General features: G+C 48.0%; 1 protein-coding gene across 1 annotated transcript; it reads right to left on the reverse strand.

Annotated features, from left to right (window-relative positions):
- Positions 1 to 1,991: 1,991 nt before the first annotated feature.
- On the reverse strand, positions 1,992 to 24,273 carry SLC1A6 (solute carrier family 1 (high affinity aspartate/glutamate transporter), member 6). The gene is made up of 10 exons (XM_012662761.1): positions 24,083 to 24,273; positions 19,507 to 19,714; positions 18,538 to 18,675; positions 16,352 to 16,556; positions 15,532 to 15,574; positions 14,076 to 14,419; positions 9,897 to 10,130; positions 8,138 to 8,332; positions 3,247 to 3,381; positions 1,992 to 2,346 (listed from the first exon to the last, which is right to left on the reverse strand). Exons 2-10 carry the CDS (start codon positions 19,709 to 19,711, stop codon positions 2,151 to 2,153), a joined length of 1,695 nt encoding a protein of 564 aa, XP_012518215.1. The 5' UTR covers positions 19,712 to 19,714; positions 24,083 to 24,273; the 3' UTR covers positions 1,992 to 2,150.
- Between the last annotated feature and the right edge of the window lie 103 nt (positions 24,274 to 24,376).

Genomic DNA, 24,376 nt, shown 5'->3' on the forward strand with positions numbered 1-24,376 from the left:
CAACCCGACTGCCCATCAATACGTGAGTGGATTAATGAAATGTGGTACATGTATACCATGGAGTTCTACTCAGCCAGAAGTGCGTGATTCAAATGATCTTTTATGAGCCTCCCCTCTGTAACACTCATCTCTCTGAAAAGAGGTGTCCTATATTGCAACACCTGTAGTGTGAAAGCCAAGTCTAAAAACTTTCTATCCTGCTTTAATGATGATTTAATAAAGGAACATATGTGTGATTCAACATTTAAGTAAAATGTGGTTTTATCTTTAAGCAGAGGGTTTTCATGCCCCTTTATTTTTATTTTTTTCACTCTACGGAATGATATTTGAGATTTCACAGGGTTTTTTTTTAAATGCTTTACTTCTGATGTAAAATATTATACAATATATTACCTTTATTTAATATCCACATACCTGAGTAACGTTTATCCTGCTCTCTGGTGGTGAAATCATTTTTAAAATTAGAAGTGAGTATTTATGGGCCAGGCACAGGGCACAGTGGCTTGTGCCTGTAATCCTAGCACTCTGGAGGCCAAGGCAGGAAGATGGCCTGAGGCCAGGAGTTCAAGACCAGCCTGAGCAAGGGCAAGACCTAGTCTCTACAAAAAATAGAAAAATTACCCTGGTGTGGTGGTGCATGCCTATAGTCCCAGCTACATGGGAGGCTGAGGGCAGGAGAGTCAGTTGAGCCCAGGAATTTGGGGTTGCAGAGAGCCATGATCATGCCACTGCACTCTAGCCTGGGCAAAAGAGTGAGACCCTGTCTCAGTAAAAAACAAACAAACAAACAAAATGTGCAAGGGTGGGGGGTGCTTCAAATCATACCTGCACTTGGATTTTCCTCCCCTTTCGGGGACAGGAGCTCAAATGATGCTTAATTTGATTTAGAACAAACTATGTTGTATTTCTCAGACAAAGGGGTCACAGAGTCTAGCTAGAGCATGTTTATTTATCGTGTGTTTTCTCCAAGTCTTTAATGTCCCACCTGACAAGCTAGGCTACAGAAAAATAATACGAAGGGGCCAAGGTCCACCCCTGTGTAGTAAAGAGGCACCACCAGCCCTGAGACCAGCATGGTGGTGAAGCACCAACCAGTCTTCAAGAGTTAAGAGTTGAGGCTACAAGACCTAGCTATCCCTCCCACGGGACTCTGCTGCCTCCACTTCCAACCTTGACGTATGTGCAATAAAGGGTTAACTCAATGGGATTTGGATGTTCAGCACCTGCACATCCCAAAGAAAGGACTGGTCCTTGAGTGTTTCCTGGGAGATGACCTCTGAGCCCTTGGAATGACCTGACTCATAAGAATGTCTGTACACTGAGAGTCACACTGGATAGTCCATGCTAGCAACGTGGTCTATGGTGAATGCCTGTGGCCCTGGACCACACTGCGTCAGACTGATCTCTGAAGGGACTGCAGACTGAATAGGTAAGGTCAGCAAGTGCTCCATGCCTGTGACAGAGCCCCAGTAAAAACTCTGAACACTAGAGCTCAGGCGAGCTTCCCTGGTTGGCAATACTTCACATGGGCAGTCACACATCATTGCTGGGAGAACTAAGTGCTGTCCACAGCTCTACAGGAGGGAACTAGAAACCCACATCTCGTGTCTCCTGGACTATGCCCCATGCAGCTGTTGCTTTTGCTGAGTTTAATTTGTACCTTTCAGTGTAGTAAACCGTAAGTGTGAGTACGATAGCTTTGCTGAGGTCTGCGAGTCTTTCTAATGCATCACTGAACCTGAAAATGGTCTTGGGGGACCCGACACAAAGACTATGGGTATTGTTTTATTATGAGAAACAGTGGTTTTTTCTTTATCCTCTTCAGTTCCACCACTCCTTGAGAAAATAAGGAGCATGAGTTGACCTCTCTTCTTGTTGAGCCTGAAGCTTTCCCTCCCCCGAAACCTAGGGGAAACTGTTCCACCTCCCCCTTGTTCACTGCCCTCCCTCGAGCTCTCAGCACACGCTCAGAGATGAATGGAGACCTTGGATACCTTTCGTTCCTGTTCCTTTATTTCGGTGTCCTCCCCCCTAAACAAGCTAAGCAGAACACGTGTGTTCAGCCCACGGTCAGTTGGGCATCAGATTGTCCCTAGGACTCCCCTCCCCGGCCCCCTTCCTCCTTTCTGGCCAGCAGGGCTGGGAGCCCCTCACATGGCACTCTCGTTGCCTCCCCGTCCCCTGGAAGCCCCCTTCTCTTGTGCCATGAGTGACTTGTAGGGCTTCCCCAGGCTGGGGAGGGTGAGCTCAGCCTCCTGCAGCTCCAGCTCCCGCTGAGACAAATGCTCAATGACGGCCGCCCCGATCGAGTCCCCCAGCACGTTGGTCATCGTGCGCAGCCGGTCCCTGGTGGAGGGAGAGAGAAGCAGCTGTTAACGGGGGCTTGAGAAGTTCCACAAGGGAGAGGGTGCAGCAGAGGTCAGGGGGGAGGGAGCTCCCTGTACATTCCAGTACAATCCATGACCACATGAACTCAAGCAGCTTCCTCACCCTTTCCTTCCTCAGTTTCCCTTCCTAACAAACTCAGGTTGGACCAGCTCTGAGATATTCATATTTGATCTTAGCAATGTGACTTTAAAAAAAAAGATGTGAACATCTGATACAGATGATTAGGAGTCATCAGCTGAAAATCATATAGAACCAGGACGGTAACCACCATGAGTAAATCAGCTCAGGCCTGTCAATAGAGGCACTGACGAGGGCAGGCTGGAGACTGTCAAATGGGACTCAGGCCCAGCTAACAGCTCCCATGTGGGAAATGACAGTTCAGATTTTTTTTTTTAATGTAAACTTCCTGTTTTTAAAAGCTGAGAATTTTTTTTTTTTTATATACAGGTTCTCATTCTGTCTCCCAGAGAATTTTTTTAAAAAATATATGCAGTCCCATCTACTCAGGAAACTGAAGCAGGAGGAGCCCAGGAATTCCAGACCAGCCTGGGCGACATAGCAAGACCCCATCTCTAAAAAAAGAAAAAAATCGCAACCCAGATCTGCCCCATGGATCACCTTTTCGTGACTTCCACGTAAAATAGGTAAAAGAGAAGTTTTCTGGCTGATGGATAAAGCCTTTGTTGCATGTCTCCTCCCCACCTTACATCCCAAGGATAACTCCATGGCATGTGGGGTACTCTCCAACACCCCCCTTTCACTCTAAAATAGTGGAACTCTGTCTTTGCTGGAATAAAATCCCATGGGTTGCAGGTCATGGGGAAGACAGAGCCAGGGTACAGCCTGGAGGACACTCACAGGAACCAGTCCACGGCTATGATGAGTGTGATGTCTTCCGTGGGCAAGCCGACCGACGTGAGTACAATGACCATGGTGACCAGACCCGCCTGGGGGATGCCAGCTGCCCCGACACTGGCCGCTGTGGCCGTGATGCTGCACATGGAGAGAGAACATGGAGAGACAGGGGGAGAGAAGGGGGAGATAATGAAGAGAGAGAGAGAAAGAACACACAGACAGGAAGGGATCAGTTCCCCGAGGCATCTTAATTAAATACCTGAGCCAGACACAAAAAGAAAAATACTGCATGATCTCTCTTATATGTAGAATCTAAAAAAAAAAAGACCATAAAAAACAAAAGTCGAATATACAGAAACAGAATAGAATGGTGGTTGCAGTTACGTAGGATGAATAAAGCTAGAGACGCAACATCCCGCATGAGCACCACCATTAGTAATATTGTGGTGTACACTGGAAATTTTCTAAGAGAGTCGATTTTAGGTGCTCTTACTAGAAAACAAAAGGAAGATAACTCTGTGATGTTTCAGGCATGTTAAACTGCTGACCTGTAATCACCCTTTCACTAGGCACATCAAAACGTCATGTTGTACACCTTCCATGTATGCAATAAAAAACGTAAATTTTTAAAAAGCAAACACTTTGCTACATGCAAGAAATGAATGAATGAATGAATGAATGAAATTCCCCCAAAATGAAAAGTAAATCCTCAAGCGACTTCCATTGAGGGCCCAGGCAGGCGGGTTCCCCTCATCCTTTGCTGGCTTCTGGTTGGAAGTCGGTTCAATGATGCGTTTAGTAGATGCAAGAGGAGGTATGCAACCAGCTGCCTCTGAAGCCCGGAAAAATGCAGAGGCATCAAACTGCACTGCAGCCAAGTGACCTCCCTGTACGTACATATGCTAGAAGCAGGCGATCAGGACAGCCAGGTCAGGTGCTGGGAATGGAACTCTGGAAGGGGGGCCAAGTTCACAGCCAAGAGAAGAAATCATCTACCGGCTGGGCATGGTGGCTCACACCTGTAACCCTGGCACTCTAGGAGGCAGAGGCAGGAGGATTCCTTGAGCTCAGGAGTTCAAGACCAGCCTGAGCAAGAGTGAGACCCCCCCTCTCTACAAAAAATAGAAAAACTTAGCCGGGTGTGGTGGTGCACACCTGTAGTCCCAGCTACTTGGGAGGCTGAGGCAAGAGGATCGCTTGAGTCCAGGAGTTTGAGGTTGCAGTGAGCTATGATAGCACCACTGCATTCTCGCTGGGGTGACAGAGTGAGACTCTGTCTCAAAAAAAAAAAAAAAAAGAAAAGAAAAAGAAAAGAAAAAATGCTCAATATCTCTAATGACCAAGAAAATCAGAACCACAATGAGGTATCACCGAACTCCAGTGAGAATGGCTTTTATCAAAAAGTGCCAAAACAACAGATGCTGGCAAGGATACGGAGAGAAAGGAACACTCACTCTCTGTTGGTGGGAGTGCAAACTAGTACAACCTCTATGGAAAGTAGTATGGAGATACCTCAAAGGACTAAAAGTAGAACTACCATTTGATCCAGCAATCCCACTACTAGGTATTTACCCAAAGAAAAAAAAGACATTTTATTTAAAAAAGACACTTGCACTCGAATGTTTATAGCAGCGCAACTCACAATCGCAAAGATGTGGAAACAACCCAAGTGCCCATCAGTGCATGAGTGGATTAATCAAATGTGGTATATGTATACCATGGAGCACTACTCAGCCATAAAAAAAAACTAGTGACCTAGTTTCTTTTGTAACAACCTGGATGGATCTGGAGACCATCCTTAGCGAAGTATTGCAAGAATGGAAAAACAAACACCACACGTAATCAATACTAAATTGGAACTAATTGATCAACACTTATGTGCACATATGGAAGTAAAACTCAAGGGAAATCAAGGAGGTGGGAGCGGGGAGGAGAGGAAGGGTTAAGTCACACCTAACAGGTACAATGCACACTAACTGGGTGAAGGGTACACTTTTAACTTTGATTCAAATTGTACAAAAGCAAATCATGTGATCGTCTACAGTGTTGAGTGAATGAAAAAAAATATATATATATATATATGAGGCGGGGGGAACTAAAAGGCAGAACACACAGTGGAAAATGAAAAGGATAGTGGTCCCCCATCAGACAGAGTCACACACCTGTTAGGCTATTATTATCAAACGGTCAACAGATAACAAGTGTTGGTGAGGGTGCGAAGAAAAGGGAACTCTTGTAGACTGCTAGTGGGAACTTAAGTTGGTACAGTCATTACGACAAACTGCATGGAGGCTCCTCAAAAAAATTAAAAATACAACTACCATAGGATCCAACAATCCCACTTCTGGGTATTTGCCTAAAGGAAACAAAATCAGTATCTCAAAGGGATAACTGCACTCCCATGACCGTGGTAGCGTTATTCACGACAGCCAAGATAAGGAAGCAACCGAAGTGTCTGTTGACAGGTGGATGGATAGAGGAAGTGTGGTGTATGTACACAAAGAAATGCTATGAACCCTTTAAAAAAGAAGGAAATCCTACCGTTTGTTAACAACATGGTTAAACCTGGAGAACATTATGTTTAGTATGTTGAGCCAGACACAGGAAGACAGCTACTACATGGTCTCACTTATATATGGAATCTAAAAATGTTGAATTCATAGAAGCAGAGAGTAGAATGGTGGTTGCCAAGTGCTAGAGGGGTGAGTGGAATTGGGAGGATGTAGGTCTAAGGGTACAAAGTTTCAGTGATAAGATGAATGAGTTCTGGGGATCTAATATATAGCACGGTGACTGTAGTTAATGACACTATATGCACACTTGAAATTTGCAAAGACAGCAGATCTTAAGTATTCTCACCACAAAAAAAAAAAAAACGATAACTATGTGAGGTGATGGCTATGTTAACTAGCTTGACTGCTGTAATCAGTTCCCAATGTATACATATATTAAATCCTCATGTTGCACACCTTAAATATACATTAATACAATTTTGTCAATTATACCTCATTAAGGCTGTAGGGGAAAAGACAGAAATTTTAGGGAAAAAAAAAGTAGATGGTCAGACTGGATCAGAGATGGGCTAGATTTTATCTCCTGCATCAACTCTATTTGCCTAGTGTGGTGAGCCAAGAAGGATTCTAAAGCCACCAAGCCTACTAAGAAAGGTGTCTATGCCTCTTTCTGGTGGCCTCTGAAGCCCCTTCCCAGATTCTAGTATTGTGAACATAGAGCCACTGGATATGCTTAGCCCAGACGATGGTTCTACCAGAACAGGGACTGAGCAACCGCTTGGGCTGTTGGACAGGAATGGCCTCTGGAGTCCAGCAGACTCCATTCATGAGCCACATGACCTGGGACATACGGACATACACTCAGAGCCTCCATTTCCTCATCTGCAGAATAGGAGACACGGTTGTTCGAGCCACAAAAGAACACAGTGTTAGCACGTAATAAATGCTTCATAGGAATCAGTTATTGCTACTAATAAAATTTTCAAGAAATAAAATTTCATTTTCTAAAAGGTCATCCAATTTCTCCTTGGTTTATTCTATTTGGATTTGGTTTCCTTAAAAAAAAGAAAGAAAGAAAGAAAAGAAAAGAGAGAGGGAGAGAGAGCGTGCACAGTGTTTCATGAACTCAGCCTCAAGGAGGGGCAATATTACCACCATCCTAAGTGAAGGAGCCTGTCTTTTCCTAACCCTGGCCCCGGCATGAACGGTCATCTGTGGGTGCCCTCAGGAGGCAGGTAGCATGCTCTGAACGGGATAAATTAATTCCACCTGGATCCAAGAAGCCAACCCAAACTTCTTTGGGTTAAGTTTAGATTACATAATCTAAACTTAGGTAATACCTCCAAACTAGGAAGCTCCAGGCATCCAATCACTACCTGTTACTAACTTTTGAAGTACTACCCGGTGGGTCTCAAGCTAGCCATCCACCAAGCTCTCTCCACAGATTCCCAGGAAGAAGCTGGAGTGACACTCAGTGCCCTGGTCTGTCTGTTCTTAGGGACACTCCTCCAAAATTCTCCCATCCTTACCCGTTTTGATAACTTCCCTACTCCCAAAGACGTTAAAGTTTCCCATGAGAAGCGGTCATTGCAATGATTGAGACACTGCCCCCACCCAAAAAAAGAAAAAAAGAGTTCCTCTGAAATTATCTTTATGTCATTCTGTCCTGCATCCTTGGATTCCCCTAGAAAAGGAGGCCTGTCCCATCCAGAGTGTGCACAAAGGCACTTTGCCCAAGACTGGTTACAGAGCGTCCAATAAATTCATCCTTTGAACACACATTTATTCAGCATATACTACGTGCTAGACACCTAGCAGAAATTCCCACAGAAGAAAATCCCTACCCAAGCAGAGCCTGCTTGCTGGTGGGGGAAGGCGGCAATAAGCACGATGAGTAAGTGAAATCCATACTAAGGCAGTTGGTGCCATTTGGGGAAACAGTGCAACCTTAGAAAGTCCAGGTGTACGATTTTAAATAGGGCTTCCCTGAAAAGGTGACATTGGAGCAAAGACCTGAAGGAGATGATAATGTTTGCTGTGGCTTTTATAATGACTAAGTTAGAACCTCTGGATGAGGGGACCCGGGAATCTATATTTCTAAGAAGAACCTCAGGTCATTAGGATGCACCAGGCATACTTTGGAAAACACTGGACAAAGGGACATCCCACAACAGCATGTGAGAGGAGAACTGACCGGAACATCTTTCCAGCTCCTGGCAGCCTCAGGTGGGAAAGTCTCACCTCCCACCTCACCTGGCACTGGGGTCTTCCTACATCCCCCCCCAACATCCGAGGGCTCCCTTGCACTCCAGTCGTGGTTCCCTCCGCCCCCACGGCCAAGCTAGTATCTGACCTCTTAGGTCTCCCCCAGGGCACCTCACCTGATGGTCGTGATCTGGCCCAGGTTGAGCTCGTAGTTGTTGACTTGAGCAATGAAGATGGCAGCCAGGGCCTCGTACAGGGCAGTGCCGTCCATGTTGACCGTGGCCCCCACGGGCAGCACGAACCTGGTGATGCGGCGGTCCACGCCCAGGCCCTCCTCCAGGCAGCGGAAGGTGATGGGCAGCGTGGCGGAGCTTGGGGAGAGAGCGGCCCAGAGGGTGAGAACAGGGCGTGGCCAGGTGGGGTGGGGTGTGGCTGTGAAGGGGGCGTGGCTGTGGGGGTGTGGCTGAGAGTTGGACCTGGCTGAGAACGGGGCATGGTTGGAGGGAAGCTGAGAATGGGGCATGACCAGGTGGGCGCAGGGTAGGGCTGAGAATGGGGTGTGGCTGGGGAGCTAAGAACAGGGCGTGGCCAGGTGGGGGCAGGGGCTGAGAATGGGGCGTGGCCAGAGGTGGGACTGAGAATGGGGCGTGGCCAGGTGGGGGCAGGGGCAGGGCTGAGAATGGGGTGTGGCTGGGGAGCTAAGAACAGGGCGTGGCCAGGTGGGGACAGGGGCTGAGAGCAGGGCATGGCGGGGGTGGGGCTGAGAATGGGGCGTGGCCAGAGGTGGGGCTGAGAATGGGACGTGGCCAGGGCAGCAAGGGGCCGAAGGAGATTTCCCTTTGGAAATACTGAGAGGCCAGGTGAGGGTTCAGCAAGAGGCAGAGGGCAGGAGCATAACATTTCGGAGGCTAATTGTGCATGGGAATGGGGGAGCTCCTCAGGACACAGGGAGAACAAAGCAATGGGGGTCCCTCAGGCTGAAAATCTCTTGACCCACTTACAGCCAATAGCTTAAGGCCAATGACTAGACATCAGTTTATGCCACTAGTTCACTCTAGCTGTTCACTGCCAGAAAGGAGAGGATTAAAGGTCTGCTGACCTCCCACAGCTCAGGGCTAAAAGAGGGGTACTACAGAGGACCCTAGTTCCTGGCACGGGGAGTGACCTCAGCTATGCTAATTCTCTCTCTCTCTCTCTTCCTGCCACTTCACAGGAGAGGAAGAGTGACTGCATTGGTTGGCAAGTTAACCAGGAGTGGGCATCTCGTTTGGGATCAGCCTGTCCACGGGACTTGTGCTCTGCCTGGTCGGTTTTACAAAATTCGGTAAGAAGCCTGGACTCATGGGAGCGGCCTTTGGGTATCCAGCTTGGCAGTGACCAGGTGAGTTTAATTCCAGGGCACAGCAACATCAGTCTGGCTTAGCCACAGACCAAAAGGCAGTTTGCCAATCAGCGTTACCGGCAACTTAAAAATGACATTTTCCCTCCATCTGTTTGACTGTTGTGACACTTCTCAAATTGTTTTGAATTTGGATGATGTGGGAAGAGGGGCTTTTTATTAACCCCCTAAAACTACAAAAAGAAAAAAAGGAGAAGGAAGCCAAGAGAGCTCCCAGACACCATCTCAAGGGGAGATGAGATCTGAGCTAGGAAATGACTGAGCTCACGGGGCATCCTGGAACCTTCCTCCTAACCTCAAAATTGGCATCTGGTTCTCTCCTCCATATAAAATGGAAAAATAGGAGCGGAGGAAAAGGGACCAGGAGAGCCAGCCTAGGACAAAGGCCAGCCCCCAAAGAAACACTCAAGAGCCCCTGACATTACTGTACAACTCAGAAGAAGCATCTATGGTAGGGAGAGAGCGGGACTCCTGGGAGAGCCCATGAAAGACACGGAGCGAGGCTGGGGTGCCAGTGGCAGGAAGCAAGGCCATACCTGGAAGATGTGCCCATGGCAGTGATAAGGGCCTGTAGCATGCCCCCGATGAAGGGGAAGGGGTTCCGGTGAGTGACGAGGAAGTAGATGAGGGGAAGGATGCCACCAGCATGGAGAAACAAGCCCACGATGACAGTCAGGGTGTACATGCCCAGCTGACCTCCCAGGACGGCCATGTCTTCCATCTCCAGAATTTTCCCGGCAATCAGGAAGAGGATGCCCACAGGTGCGTACCTAGGCAAGCCACACACCTGTCAGGTCTCCCTCCCGACCTCCCCTGCAGGGCTGAGGGTGGCATCTCCAAGGCTTTACCCACAGAGGGCCCTGGAGCCAGGCAGTGCCCATCATACAGCACCCTGCTCCATCCCAGTCATCCCCACACACTAACAAACAGCACCGGGCCCCACAAGCACAGCCTGCCTCCTCCCCCTGCTCGCACACAGCTCACCCCAACAGCAGGGAAGTTCCTACAACTCCAGGACATAGAACCTTATCAGGTCCCTCCTTCGTTCATTCTCCCATTCAAACCCTCCCCTCCCTGCCCCCAAATAATCACGTCTGCAGCATCCCTTCCCTAGATAGTGCCAAGATAGTCCCTATCTCTGGCCTTCAAACTTCCCTGATTTCTTGCTCCCAGTTCTTTGTTCCACACTTGAAACCTTCATGCCCCTATTCCCTTTCCTAGTAGCACATATTGTCACTCATTTGCCAGCCTATTTCACCAGCATTTCCCACCCACATCTCAAACAACCAGTCCTATCAAAATCACCTATGTATTCATTCATTTGAGGATTATTGAGCACCTACTATGTCCCAGGCACATGGTTCCTGTCCTCACGGTGCTTACATTCTGTTATGCGCTCAATGTTTGCATCTGCCCCAAAATTCATACGTTGAGATCCCAATCCCCAATGTGACAGTATCAGGAGCTGGGCCCCTTGGGAGGTGATTAGGTCATGAGGATGGGGCCCCATGAATGGGATTAGTGCCCTTATAAAATAGACCCCAGAGAGCTCCCTTGCCCCTGCCACCATGTGAGGACATAGCAAGAATACGGCCAGAAGATGGCCCTCACCAGACGAACGTGTGGGTGCCTTGATCTTGGATTTCCCACCCTCCAGAACTGGGATAAATAAATGTTTGTTGTTTAAGCCACCTGGTCTGTGGTATTTTTATTATAGCAGCCCATATGGACTAAGACACATTCTAATGGGAAGACAGAAAGTACACATAGAAACGCACTAGTTATAAACCTGAAGTGGTGATAACTGCAAAAGAGTCACTGGAGGGGGCTGCTTCACAGAGGGTGGTCAAGGAGGGCTTCTCTGAAGAGGTGACATTTAACCTGAGCCCTGAATGATAACAAGGTACCATGTGTATCTCGGGGAAATGATTGTAGGTGCAGTAAAGACCATGAGGTGGGCATGCACTAAGGAGTGCTGGGGGACCACAAAGAAGACTACTGTGGCTAGAGCGGGGAGTGAAAAGAACTAGAGAAGACAAAAGAATCATCAGGGGCTCACCTGCTTTCCCCACAAACTACTCAATCCATGAGTTTCTGCCAGTGGCACTGTCATCCACCAAACCCCGGCTTCAGTTGTGACTCCCCTCTCTTTAGAAATCAAAATCTATACTCTTGGCCATGCTCATGGTGGATGTATTGGTGGAGATGGGGCCCTCTTGGGAAGTTGGGGCAATAGCTTGGGTCAGAAATGAGGATGCAGGAAACTTCTCCAGCCACATCTGTGTTTCCCAAGCTGGGCTCAGGGTTAGCCCTGGGGAGTGGTTGCTGAGTCTTCTCCAAGTCATGTCTAGACCTACCTTTGTGCTTACTCTGGGCAACCCCTCTTCCAGCTCCCTCACCTCCATCCTTCTGCCTCAGGCCCTGCAAACGTCCTCAGCCCTGGATCAGTTGTGCATGACTTCTTGCCCCCTGCACTCAGCCACCTGGCACATCTGGACATTTTACCCAACCATGCCAATGACACTGCCATAAATTCATGGTTCCCAATTCAGCAGAGCCTTCGATCCTCCCGTTAATCCTCTGCTTGTCCTTGATAAGCTCCCCTTCCTTCCTTCCTTTCCCCTCAGATGATTTTCCAAGCTCTTGATCCGGCCTCAAGTCCCCTACACAACTCTCAAGTTATTTAGGATGATGTGCAAAGTCTTCCTCCATTTGGCATAGACACCCTTGTTAACATCTTCCACCACCACTTCCAACTTACTCTGTGCTCTTGCCTTCCTGAGCTCTCCACCATTCTCCAAACAACTCAGGTACTTTCAAGCTCTGCATGTCCTCTTTCCTCTGTTCGAAGTACTTCTCTGTCCAGTTGGATTTCTACTCACCAGTCGAGGCCCAGCTAAGAGGTGATCTTCTCTATGACACCTCCTCACCTCCCCAGGCAGTATTCGCTGCATATCCCCCCATTCACTGCTCCCTTCTCCATGTCCCCCACAGTGTCCCCCCTCTAAGTGTCCCTTTGCTGTAGAATCTACCACCCTGTCTGTCCTCTCCACAACTTTGTGAGCTCCTTGCAGCATGAATGCAATATATCTCTGTACTCCAGAGCTCAAGACAAAGTCAGCCTGAGAAAATGCCTGTTGAATGAGTGAAGTAATGTTTGAAGCACTGAAAAAACTTACAGAATGAATGAATAGATGAATGCATCGATTAAGGAATAATTAGCAAGGGGATAAATGAGTAAGAAGATGAATAAATACATGAGACATGAGTGAGTGGGTGAGGGAATAAACACGTGAATGGATGGATGAATGAATGAATGAATGGAATATTTAAGTCAATGAGAGAATGACAAATGCATACATGAATGAGTGGGTCAAAGAATGAATAAATGACATAACTGAGTGAATAAATAAATGAGCCCATCAACGGTTTAACTAATGCATGGACAAGTTTGTGAATAAATTTATGAGAGGATGAATGTTTAAATGAATGAATTAAGCTGGTGCATAAAAGAAATGGATGAATAAGAAAATGAGTGAATCAAAGCACAGAAGAATGAGAATAAATGAACAAATGAGTGAATGAAAAGATAAATGAGGGAGTAAACAAGTGAATAGATCATTGTAGAAAGGTACGAAGGAATGAATGAATGAGTTGGTGAGTGAATTAACCAACGCACAGAAAAATGAATAAATGTCTGTCACTTGTGACAACGTGGATGATCCCAGAAGACATTATGCTTAGTGAAATAAGCCAGGCACAGAAACACAAATATTGCACGATCTCACTTATATGCAAAATCTGGAAAAAGTTTGAACTCATAGAAGCAGAGAGTAGAATGGTGATTACCAGCGGCTTGTGGGGGGGAGGGGGCAGGGGCAAGGGGGTTGGAAAGATTTTAATCAAAGATACAAAATTTCAGTTAAATAGGAGGAATAAGTTCAAGAGACCTATAGTACAACATGGTGACTATAGTTAAAAGCAATGTATTGTAGACATGAAAATCACGGAGGGTCGATTTTAAGTGTCCTCACCACAAAAAATAAGTATGTGAGGCAATGCACGCGTTAATTAGCTCAATTTAGTCATTCCCCGGTGTAGACATATTTCAAAACATCATGTTGGACGTGATAAATATATATAATTTTATTCATCAACTAAAAAATAAGTTAATCTTTTTAAAAGAATGAATAAATGAATAATGAACAACTGAGTGAACCAATGCACGGAAGAATGACTAGAGATGAATAAACGAGTGAATGAATGATTTGGTCAATGCATAGAAGAATGAGTGAATGAACAGATGAACAAGGGAGTAAACAAGTGAGTAAATCACCACAGAAAGGTACGAAGGAATGAATGAGTCAGTGAGTTGGTGAGTGAATTAACCAATGCACAGAAGGATGACTAATGGATAAGAAAATGGGTGAACCAATGCACGGAAGAATGAATATAGATGAATAAATGAATGAGTGAATGATTTGGTCAATGCATAAAAGAATGAGTGGATGAACAGGTAAACAAAGGTGTGAATGAGTGAAGAAATCGTTGCAGAAAGACAAGGAAGCAGTGAATGGATGCGTTAGTAATCGAAGTAACCAATACATCAACGAATGACTTTGGCCGAAAATGACCCGCAAGCTCTCCAGTGACTTCCCCACAGCTGACTTCCCAGCCCTGGCTCCACATTCCCGTTGGCACAGCCCAGCACTCACCAGATAATGATGCCCACCAGCCTCATAATAGCCTCATTGAGGCTGTCGAAGAAGTCCCTCAGGACTCGGCCCTTGTGTTTCATGCCACCGATAACCAGCCCAAAGGCCACAGAGAAGACCACGAGGCCCAGGGCGTTGATGCCGTTGGCTGAGCCAGGCACAGGCACGGTCTCCTCAAAGCTCAGCACCTCTTGCAAGGTACCCAAGGCCCGGGTGACATTTTCCAGGAAGCTGGTTCCATTCTCCATCGAGAATGGAGGAGGCACAGAGGCACCCAACTCAGATCCATTCTCTGTTCTCACGATGGTCCTGGTTACCACCCTTGTGCTGTACTGCGTCTTGAACTGAAACAGAGACATATCGATCCCAGACCTGGTTCAGAGGGTGCATCCGAATCACCTAGAGAAATTCCTTACAAACATCAATTCTTGGTCCCGACACCCTGGAAAGTCTTGGGTAGATCTGAATGACTGAATGGATGATTTGACCAATGTATAGAAGAATGAGTGAATGAATTAGTAAAGCCATTATGGAAAACGGTATGGAGGATCCTCAAAAAATCAGAAATAGAACTCCCATAGGACCCAGCAATCCCACTACTGGGCATATATCCAAAGGAAATAGAATCAATATTTCAAAGAGATATCTGCACTCTCATGTTCTTTGTACCACTATTTCAACAGCCAAGATGTGGGAGCAACCTAAGAGTCTATCGATAGCTGAATACACAAAGAAAAATGTTGGCCAGGGGCTGTGGCTCATGCCTGTAATCCTAGCACTCTGGGAGGCCAAGGTAGGAGGATCACTTGAGGTCAGGAGTTCAAGACCAGCCTGAGCAAGAGTGAGACCCCTTCTCTACTAATAATAGAAAAATTAGCCGGGTGTGGTGGTGCATGCCTGTAGTCCCAGCTATTCGGGAGGCTGAGGCAGGAGGATTGCTTGAGCCCAGAAGTTTAAGGTTGCAGTGAGCTACAAGGGCACCGCTGCACACTACACGGAGCCAAAGAGCAAGACTCTGTCTCAAATTAAATAAATAAATAAATAAATAAATAAAATAAAATGTTCAAAAAGAATAACGGAGGCAGTGAACAACTAACGCATGGAAGCATGAGTCTAGAGTCTACATTTTTCACAAGTTCCCTGGGCAATATTCAGCCAGATTTGAGAGCCTTCCTCCCCAACCATCTATGGTTAGAAGACCTGGAATCCCTACCTCAGCCTTGAGACCTTGTCTATTCCCATGTCCAGGCAGCCCATGGCCTGAGTCCTTCTCTCTAATCCTCCCTTGATCATCGCACCAAAGGGAAACACATTCTAGACTCCTCCAAGAGCCCCCTCCGTCAGGCCCTTCCCACCCCTTCCCCTTGGGCCATCAGCTGAGCAGCACCCGCCACCACTGCCCCCCGCTGCTGCCCCCTCCAAACCTCCTTCATCAAACCGTGTTCTTCCCCCTGACCTGTTTGAAGCAGGCCTCCACAAGGTTGGGTGGAAACATGTTTCTGCAGAAAAACATCAGAGGAAGGAAAGCAGTTAGACCTTGGAAGGGAGTGGTCTCCGGTGATAACAGTAACACGAACAATAACAGTAATTATGGCAGCCGACATATCATATACTGAACACATGCCTTACCTCTATCCTCTGATGGAAACACTACAACAACCCTAGAAATGAGTGCTACTCACGTCCCCATTTTATACAGAAAGAAACCAAAGCACAGAGAATTTATGCAAGTTACCCACAGCCACACAGTTGCTAAAACGTACAAATGGACCTCAAAATCAGGTCCATCTGAGCACCCTGCCAGAAGCCCTACGTCACCTCAGGGACTTCAATTCAAACACATGCACCAGTGATACCTCACAAAACCACAGACAGTTCCTAAACTCTTTCAACTCGAGGTTCTCCCACGTTGGTTGACTAAGGTGGAGCTGTGGCTAGACTTGATTTTGGCTGGCAAAATCTTGCTGCTCTAAGAGAATCATTCACCCTCCAACGGAGCTTGGGAACGCCAGGCAAATACCAGCTGTTCTGACCACACCCCAAGATGCTGCAGCTGTAGCTATAGCCTCTCCAGCCCAAGGGTGAAAAGATCATATCTTAGGAGTAGATGCTGTTGGAGAATACGTGCAAAGCTCCAGGGCAGAAGTTGGGTACCAAAAATGAGTGCCAATGGGAGTTGCCCTTTCCAGGCTGGGTCAACCTGTTCTTTTCGTCCTTTTGTTCCTTTGGTATGTTCCTTTGGCTGGAAATCCCACTGAAATGAGAAAGAATGTCACCTGATCAGGTCCATGAAGGCATCAGCTGTGGGGATGGTCTCGATCCGGCCCTCTCGGTGCAGCCCCTCCTTGGACCCCTTCCCAGGATGGATGATGGTGACCATAAGGATGCCAATGAAGACTGCGATGATCGTGGTCACCATGTAGTACACAGCTGCTCGCATCCCCATCCGCCCCGTGGCCTTGTTGTCCAGGGATGCCATACCTGGAGGACAGATGGTGCAACCCAATCTATTCCCCACCACCCACTCCCCCAGCCATCCATCCCACCCTCCCCGTATCACCAGCTCAACTACCATTACACCATTACCATCCCCTTCTCCTACAGCCAGAACCCACCCACCATCCATTCATCCACACCACCATCTTTCTACCCCTATTCTATTTTCCACAGACACCTTCACACCCCACCCCATCCTTTACCCAAGCAGCACTCTGAGAACCACGCTACCTTCCCTCCACTCCAAGCTACCCTTTTTCAACCCTCACCCCATCCTCTCTTGACCCCTATTTTGCACCATAAACCAACTTTCACTCCACTCATCATCCCACTATCCACTCCCAAATCACACCTCCCTCCAATCCACCTCACTGTACACTCACTGTAGTACATACTGTTGGGGACCACCCAGACGCCCTTCGCCAGGCCAATACGCTTATCCTTCAGCTGCCACGAGCATCGGCTGCTAACAGCCCTGGCTGCCTCATTCTCCCGAGAACTGCTCTCAGCAGAACAGGAGCTGCCTCACCCAGAAAGGCCCCAGGAGGCACACATTGCCCTCGACAGACTGGTACAGGGTCTCCAAAGGCCAGCTCCTTTGACCCGGGAAAGGACAGAGCTGCGGGGACAATTCCATGGTGCCCTTCACAATCCAGACCCTCCATGGGATCAGGCTGAGATGCCAGCCCTCTGCTGAGCCCACATCTTTGCTTCGCTGGTTTCCCTATATCATTCTGCTTCCCTCACTTCCTCGTGGCTTTCTCGTGAGAGGTATCTCTTCATAAACCACCTGTGCAAATATCCCCATCTCAGGCTCTGCTTTTAGGAAACCCGACCTAAGAAACCATTCTTTCACGCCTTTTTCTTCATTCCCATCCCCAAATCCAAGGATCGGCAAACCACCACCCATGTGCCATATCCGGCCCACTGTCTATTTTTTGTAAATAAAGTTTTATTGGAACACAACCGTGCCCATTTGTTCACATATTGTCTGTGGCTGCTTTTGTGCCACAGCAGAAATGAGTACAGTTGACCCTTGAACAACACAGGTTTGAACTGCTCAGATCCACTTATATGTGGATTTTCCTCCACCTCTGCCACCCTTGAGACAGAAAGACCAACCCCTCCTCTTCCTCCTCCTCCTCAGCCTACTCAACATGAAGATGACAAGGATGAAGAACTTCATGATGATCCACTTTCACTTAATGAGTTATAAATATATTTTCTCTTTCTTACGACTTTCTTAATAACATTCTTTTCTCTAGCTTACTTTATTGTGAGAATACAATGTATAATACATATAGCATACAAAATATGAGTTAATCAACTGTTCATACTATTGGTAAGACTTCCAGTCAACAGTAGGCTATTAGTAGTAAAGTTTTTGGGGAGTCAAAAGTTATATGTGGGTTTTCAACTGTGTGGAGGGAGGATCAGAAACCCTAATCCCCATTTTTGTTGTTCAAGAGTCAACTATAGTTGCAACAGAGACCATATGTCCCTCAAAGCTGAAAACATTCACTATCTAGCCCCCTAGACAAAAAGTTTTCAGACCCTTGCATAAACCAACCAAACTCCCAATCCCACCTCCACTCACCATCCTGACACCTCCACCTCACTCACCTTCCACACCTTCACCCCCATCCCACCCCCTGCCCGTCCACACTATCTCCCAGCTGCCTTCCCTGCTGCCCCTCCAAGCCGTTCTTTCACCCCTGGATGGTACCTAGCCCCTTGCAGGCTGACATTTGACCTCCAAGGCAAAGAACAGGAAGGTTATTGAGATAAGTGGTATAGGTCATATGGGGTCTGGAAGCTGGGTCTGATCGGGACCTGGGCTTTGACCAAAGACTCTGGGCAAGATGCAGGCTATGTATTTGAGGCGCTGAGTTGGGGCGGGGGGGCTCCCATGCCTGTGACTGCCTCAGCTCTGGGTTCAAGCTGGACCTGCGGACGGCTCTCTCACCTGTGACCAGGCTGGAGACAATGAGAGGTAGTACCAGCATCTGCAGCATCCTCATAAGAAGCTCTCCAGGAAAAGAGAAGTACTTGATCTGGCGGTAGGTGAGCTGATAGGGGCGCAGGGCAAAGGCCAGGCTGACCCCTAAGTCCGAAAGAAGGGGTTCATGGACCGAAGTCTGGGTCACTGAGCCCCGGGCAGGGTCCATCCATGCCAAGAAGGGTGTGTGAGGGTAGGAGTGAAAGAAAGGGAAAAACAGGCAACAAGTGTGTGTATTTATGCATGCATTGGTACGTGTGTGCACCATAAAAATGTATGAATTTATGGGATAACATGTTGATATGTGTGTAAATGTATAAATGTCTGCACCCGTTAGTGTACGCATATGCATGCATATGTGACAGCGTATGTTCACTTGAGAGCATGTACACGTGCCTGTATACGTCGGCCCATACACGCGAATATGCACATGTATCTTCCTGGGCGTGTCTATAGGAGTGATTTGTGTGTATGTTACTGTTTTCAAATATTGGCGTATATGTGTATTTAAGCTCATAGGTGTGTTCATGTGTGCTCAGGAGAATGTACGTGCAAGGTGTGAATGGGTTCATGAATTCTGTGTGCAAGTGTGCACATGAGTTTATGTTTGTATCTATACGTTCTGTGCATGCATGAAAATGTGTTCATGCTTATGTGCGTGCATATGTAAAGTGTTTGTACAATGTGTAAACATGTGAGTGTGTGTGTGTACACATGGATATACACGTGACCCTGTGTGCACATAACACAGCTGTGTTTGCCCGTGTGTGTGCACCCAACAGTGTGAGTGTGTCCTTATGGAGGCTTGGAAGGAGGGGGCTGCTGGGACGTCTGAGTGCAGGAAAGAAAGGAGGGGGTGCAAAAGCGAACAGACGTGGGGGGGCCCCCCGCTGGGAATTTTCCTGAAGTCCCCGCCCTCCAGGGGGCAGAGCTCACCGATGACCACAGCACTAATGGTTAACAGGATGAAGGCGTTTCGGCGCAGGAAGCGCAGCACGTGCTCGCGGGTCATGGTCTGCAGGCGCAGGCGCGTGCGCAGCGCTCTCTGCTGCAAGCTCTCCTGCAGGCGCTGCAGCCAGCCCACCCGGCCCAGGCGCTGGCCACTCTCCCGCAGGAACAGGCTGTTGCCATGGCTGCTCATCGTCTATCTGCGGGGGGACAGAGAAGCCGAGGTCTGGTGAGGGACAGGACAGCCAGCGGCTGGGGAGAGGGGGAAGGGTGGAAAAGGGGGGTGGGCACTTGGAGGAAACTGAGAAGGCAGGGGAGGGGAGAAGTCAGTCTGTTCGGATGTGCCAGTGCTGGGCCACCTGAGACACTGCCCGGAGTTCTAGGATTGCATCCTGGCAGGAAAGGGTTAGAGTCCCCAGAATCACTCCCCGGCAGGGCTGGAAAGAGGCAGAAAACCACAGAATGGCAGCTTTGGCCATTTTTCTTATTTCACTGAGATCATCACAGGCAATTGGGGGTTGCCCCAGCTCAGCTCGCCAACCAAACTAACAAGCCTTTGCTAAGTGCCAACTGCATGCAGAGCCCTAGACACCGCACTTTGGAGCTAGTCCCCAAAATTAATACAGTGCGATGTCCAACCTGGAGGTGTTCCACAAGGACAAAAGCAGCAGGTGCCTGGCAAACAGCAGGTGCCTAATAAATGCAGTTGCTCTGCTTAAATGCCCAGGTGAGCAACGGGGTTGGGGAGGGAGTGATTTGGGAAGGAAATGGTGACAATTCTTGGCCTCAGTGTGAGTCCCTCTGGTGTAGCAGGCACTGCACTTGGATGTTTTTCCCACCTCAGACTTTTGTGTCTTTTCTTTACATTTGGCCATATCCGTGTATCATCACTTACATTTCTAAAAAAAACAATATCTAAAATGAAAACTTTAGACCACTACTTGAAATGTTATTATAGTTATATTTTTCATCAACGTTAAATAAAACGCATATAGAGATAAAAACCTACCCATCCATTTACCAACTAAACACCTTAGATGTCCAGGGCAGCTTAGAATCTGTGACTTCACGGACCTGAGGAACTTTTCCCTTCGCGGATCTTTTCCTCCATTAAAAAAATTATGTAGATAGTAAAATTATATTTTACGACTGCATTGGTATAAAGATAAATATATTATTTCAGAACTAGATAGAGGTGATGGTTGCAAAACGTGAAAGTACTCAATGCCGCCGAACTGTACGCTTTCAAATGGTGGATTTTGTGATTTTGCGTTATGTGAATTTCACGTCAGTTTTTAAAATGGATACATTCATATTACACATTAAAACATTTTCTTTGACCTGAAAGTTTATTTCTTCTTTCTGATTTTAAAAGAAGTAGTAGAGAGTAGTATTAGAGGATGGCAGGTGGGTTGGGGAAAGGATGGGGGAGAGATTGGTTAATGGATACAAAGTTACAGCTAGAGGCCCCGAACATCCCAGGGCTTTGGGAAGTGGAGGCCAGGTGCGCTTGAGCCCAGGAATTAAGATTATAGTGAGCTGTCATTGCGCCATGGCACTGCAGCCTGGGAGACAGAGCGAGACCTAGACTCAAAAAAAAAAAAAAAAATTAATTAAAAATAAACATTTTAGCTAGATAGGAGAAGTAAGTTTTGGTATTCTGCAGCATTGTATAGTGAATGTGGTTAATGATACTTTACTGTATATAGCCAGATTAGGGGATTGTGAATGTAACAACACAAAGAAATAATAAACGTTTGAGGGGTAGATATGCTAACTGCGCTGATTTGATCATTATGCGTTGAATACATGTATTGAAATATCACTCTGTATCCCACGAATATGTATAATTATTATGTATCAACTAAAAATAAAAGGAAAAAAAAAAGAAATGAAAACATTTCTTTGGATCCCTAAAAATATTGTGGGCTCTGGGCACGAGGCCTCCTTTCCTGAGGGGTACTGACCTACACGGATCTTGTGGCCAAAAGGTAGCAGGACCCTAATCCAGGCATACTGGGAATCTGGTCATCTTTCTAAATCCACTCTCAGGCTCTCTCCCCTACAACTCTCCCTGGGTCCCGCCCCTGTTCCCTCCTGGCTCCTATCTTTGTAAACAGTCCTTATCTTAAACTCTTTTCAATTCCTCCTTTTGAATGTGCTATTTCCCTACTAATACACCAAATTCATCTGACTCTTAGAAGAAACTCTCTATGAACCAAAGGAAGACATGAAGTATTATATCCTGTACTGGACTCTGTATCTATTTGGTTTGCCTGAGATTTTCACACTTACAAAGAGAAGTTTTTCACTCCCACGGCTACTTTCTGAGGGATCTCAGCTCCCAATCTCTCTCCTCACTCTGCCCCCAACCCCCAGGATGACCCCCAGCACCTGAATTTATCCAGATCAGGGCTGGAAGTCTCTTGGAGGTCTCAGTTGCACCAATACGTAGGTGCCTGGATTTTTTTTTTTTTTTTTTTTTTTTTTTGCTGCTGATGGCTGAGCAGCTACATATCTGGGATTACCGTCTTCCTTGCCCTCGTCTGCCCCTCCCATATCTGAGGGATGGGACATTGCCTTGGCTTCTCAGGCTATGTGTCCTCCAGGTCTAAGCTCTGGTTCCCAAAGCAAAGCCCCAGCTGGGATCCGGGTCCACATAGACCAGTCTCCTGAAATCATGCTGTTCTCACCTTGCTGTGAAAAAAATCCCGGACAGGAAACCACAGACTACACAAGAAACACAATCCCACTCCTCTGGAATATTACATTCCCAGTCACCAGTAGGAGGACTTTGCCTGTGGAAACCAAGAGTGATCACTGAGCTGAGATCTAAACTAGTTAGGAAAACTCTAGAGCCTGGAGTTTTCCCTACAAGACATAGTACAGTATTGACAAACCATGGTCTTCAGGCCAAATCTGGCCCCATGGCCTGTTTTTGTAAATAAAGTTTTATTGGCACACGGCCATGCTCATTCATTATGTATTATCTACAGCTGCTGTCGAGCTACAATGGCTGAGTTGAGTTGTTGGAACAGAGATTTATGGGCCACAAAACTGAAAATACTTACCCTCTGGCCCTTTACTGAAAAAATTTACCAATCCCCAGCCTAGAGAAGAACCTGTGACACTTAGAACAGCACCTGGTGACCAAGAAATAGATGTTGACTGTGGTTGATAAGAAGCAGAAACCAACACGCACAAAATCAAGAACAGAGAAAAATGCTACCGTGGGAGAACGTCTTCCTAATGACTTTTCTGAGTACTGTCTGCATTACTGATTCATGTATATCATTGTGATACATCCATTAAAAATAATATTAGATTTTTTAAAATATGTGATTTGAAATGGGACCTCCACTTGGGCCTTTGTGGGTCTCTCTTGGATTTGGGGGCATTCTCCCCTCACCCTGGGCTCTTTCTGTTCTAGTCTCTCCTGGTTCTAGGCCCTGCCTCTCAGGCCTCCTGCCCTGGAAATGGCCCTTGTAGCATCCCCAGGACTTACAGGGTGAGGGATTCAAGGATGGGTCTCCCACCCGGTTTCCCCAACCACCACACTCTTAGATGTGACGAGATTTGCTGGCTGCCCCTTGGAGCAACTGGGAAAAAAGGAAGCTACCCTGAGCAAAATGAGAACGTTCTCTACACACTTTCTCTCAATGCTATGCTGGCCAGAGGAGTGAGTGAGGGGAGGGAAAGACAGGATGGGAATCGTGTACCTCACACACACACACTCGGGAACACACAACCTCTCACACCTCTTGTGTGCAATCAACGCATCCACAACCCTGCACGGACACACAGTCACACAAACTCTTCAGACATGAAACCACACGCACCCCTTCAGAAATGCAACTTCACTCATACGGTCATACAGTTCCTACACACACACACACCACATTCATATACACCATGAGGCACACAACCACACACACACATTCATGGCCCTGCATAACTTCCCCTCATAAATGAAACTCTACACAGGCAGTGACAGTCATACAATTCCTATGCGCGCGTGCGCGCATATACACACACACACACACACACACACACACACACACAACTTGGGGTAAAAGATACAAAACTTCAGACATTGAAATGCATCCCCACGTGGAAACACTCAGCTCCACACAGCTCTTCAGAAAGGCAGCCCCACTCATGAACTCAGTGTCAAACACACACACACACACTCACTCCATCCTCAGACCCCTGCAGTCCTGGCCACACCAGGAATGTCTGCACTTGGAGGAATAAACCCCGGGCCAGGGGAGGGAGCTGAGCGCCGTGGGTGGACGAGGCACAGTGATGGAAACATGCCCGTGAGTCCAGCCCACGGGACGCGCAGGCGGGGAGCGGGGCAGGGGACCCAGGCCTAACGAAGGCGACAGGAAACTCACCAGGCGACCCGGAGGAAAGCGGCGGCAGCGACTCCAAGGAGCAGGGACAAAGGGCGGCCCACCCGCCTGACCCCGGGGCGAGCCGAGCGCGCCTCGCCCCCGCCTGCCCGAACCCCAGGTCCCAGCGAGCGCGAGTCCCCGCGCCGGGCGGCGGTGTCCCCACTCACCAGCGTCCGGAGCGGCGGGGGCGGCCTGCCCGCGCCTCGGCCTGCGCTCTGCGCCCGGATGCAGGAGCCGGAGCCCGGCGAAGCGCCCGGCCGGGGCCGCGGGGACCCGCCGGGGACCGTGCAGCGCTGGCGCGGGGACCGGACGGGCGCGGAGCCGGGACGCGCTGTGTGGCCGGCGGGATCCTGGCCGGCCCTGCGCTCACGTGGGTGTGGGGACGCCGGGCGGCCGGGGGGAGGGGCGGGATCCCCTCCGGGATGCCCCCCGCCTCCCCCGCGCCCAGCCCTGGCGCCTCC

This window comes from Propithecus coquereli, unplaced genomic scaffold (genome assembly GCF_000956105.1).
Source record: "Propithecus coquereli isolate 6110/MARCELLA unplaced genomic scaffold, Pcoq_1.0 Scaffold777, whole genome shotgun sequence".
Classification (NCBI taxonomy): Eukaryota; Metazoa; Chordata; class Mammalia; order Primates; family Indriidae; genus Propithecus; species Propithecus coquereli.

Excerpts from the sequence above, each read along its gene's own strand:
- SLC1A6 (XM_012662761.1), bottom strand. The coding sequence starts at position 19,711 with ATGAGCAGCCATGGCAACAGCCTGTTCCTGCGGGAGAGTGGCCAGCGC. Across the intron at positions 18,676-19,506 it reads CATTAGTGCTGTGGTCATCG|GGGTCAGCCTGGCCTTTGCC; the intron begins GTGAGCTCTGCC and ends TTTCGGACTTAG. Across the intron at positions 3,382-8,137 it reads GGCCAGATCACGACCATCAG|CATCACGGCCACAGCGGCCA; the intron begins GTGAGGTGCCCT and ends CTCCATGTGCAG.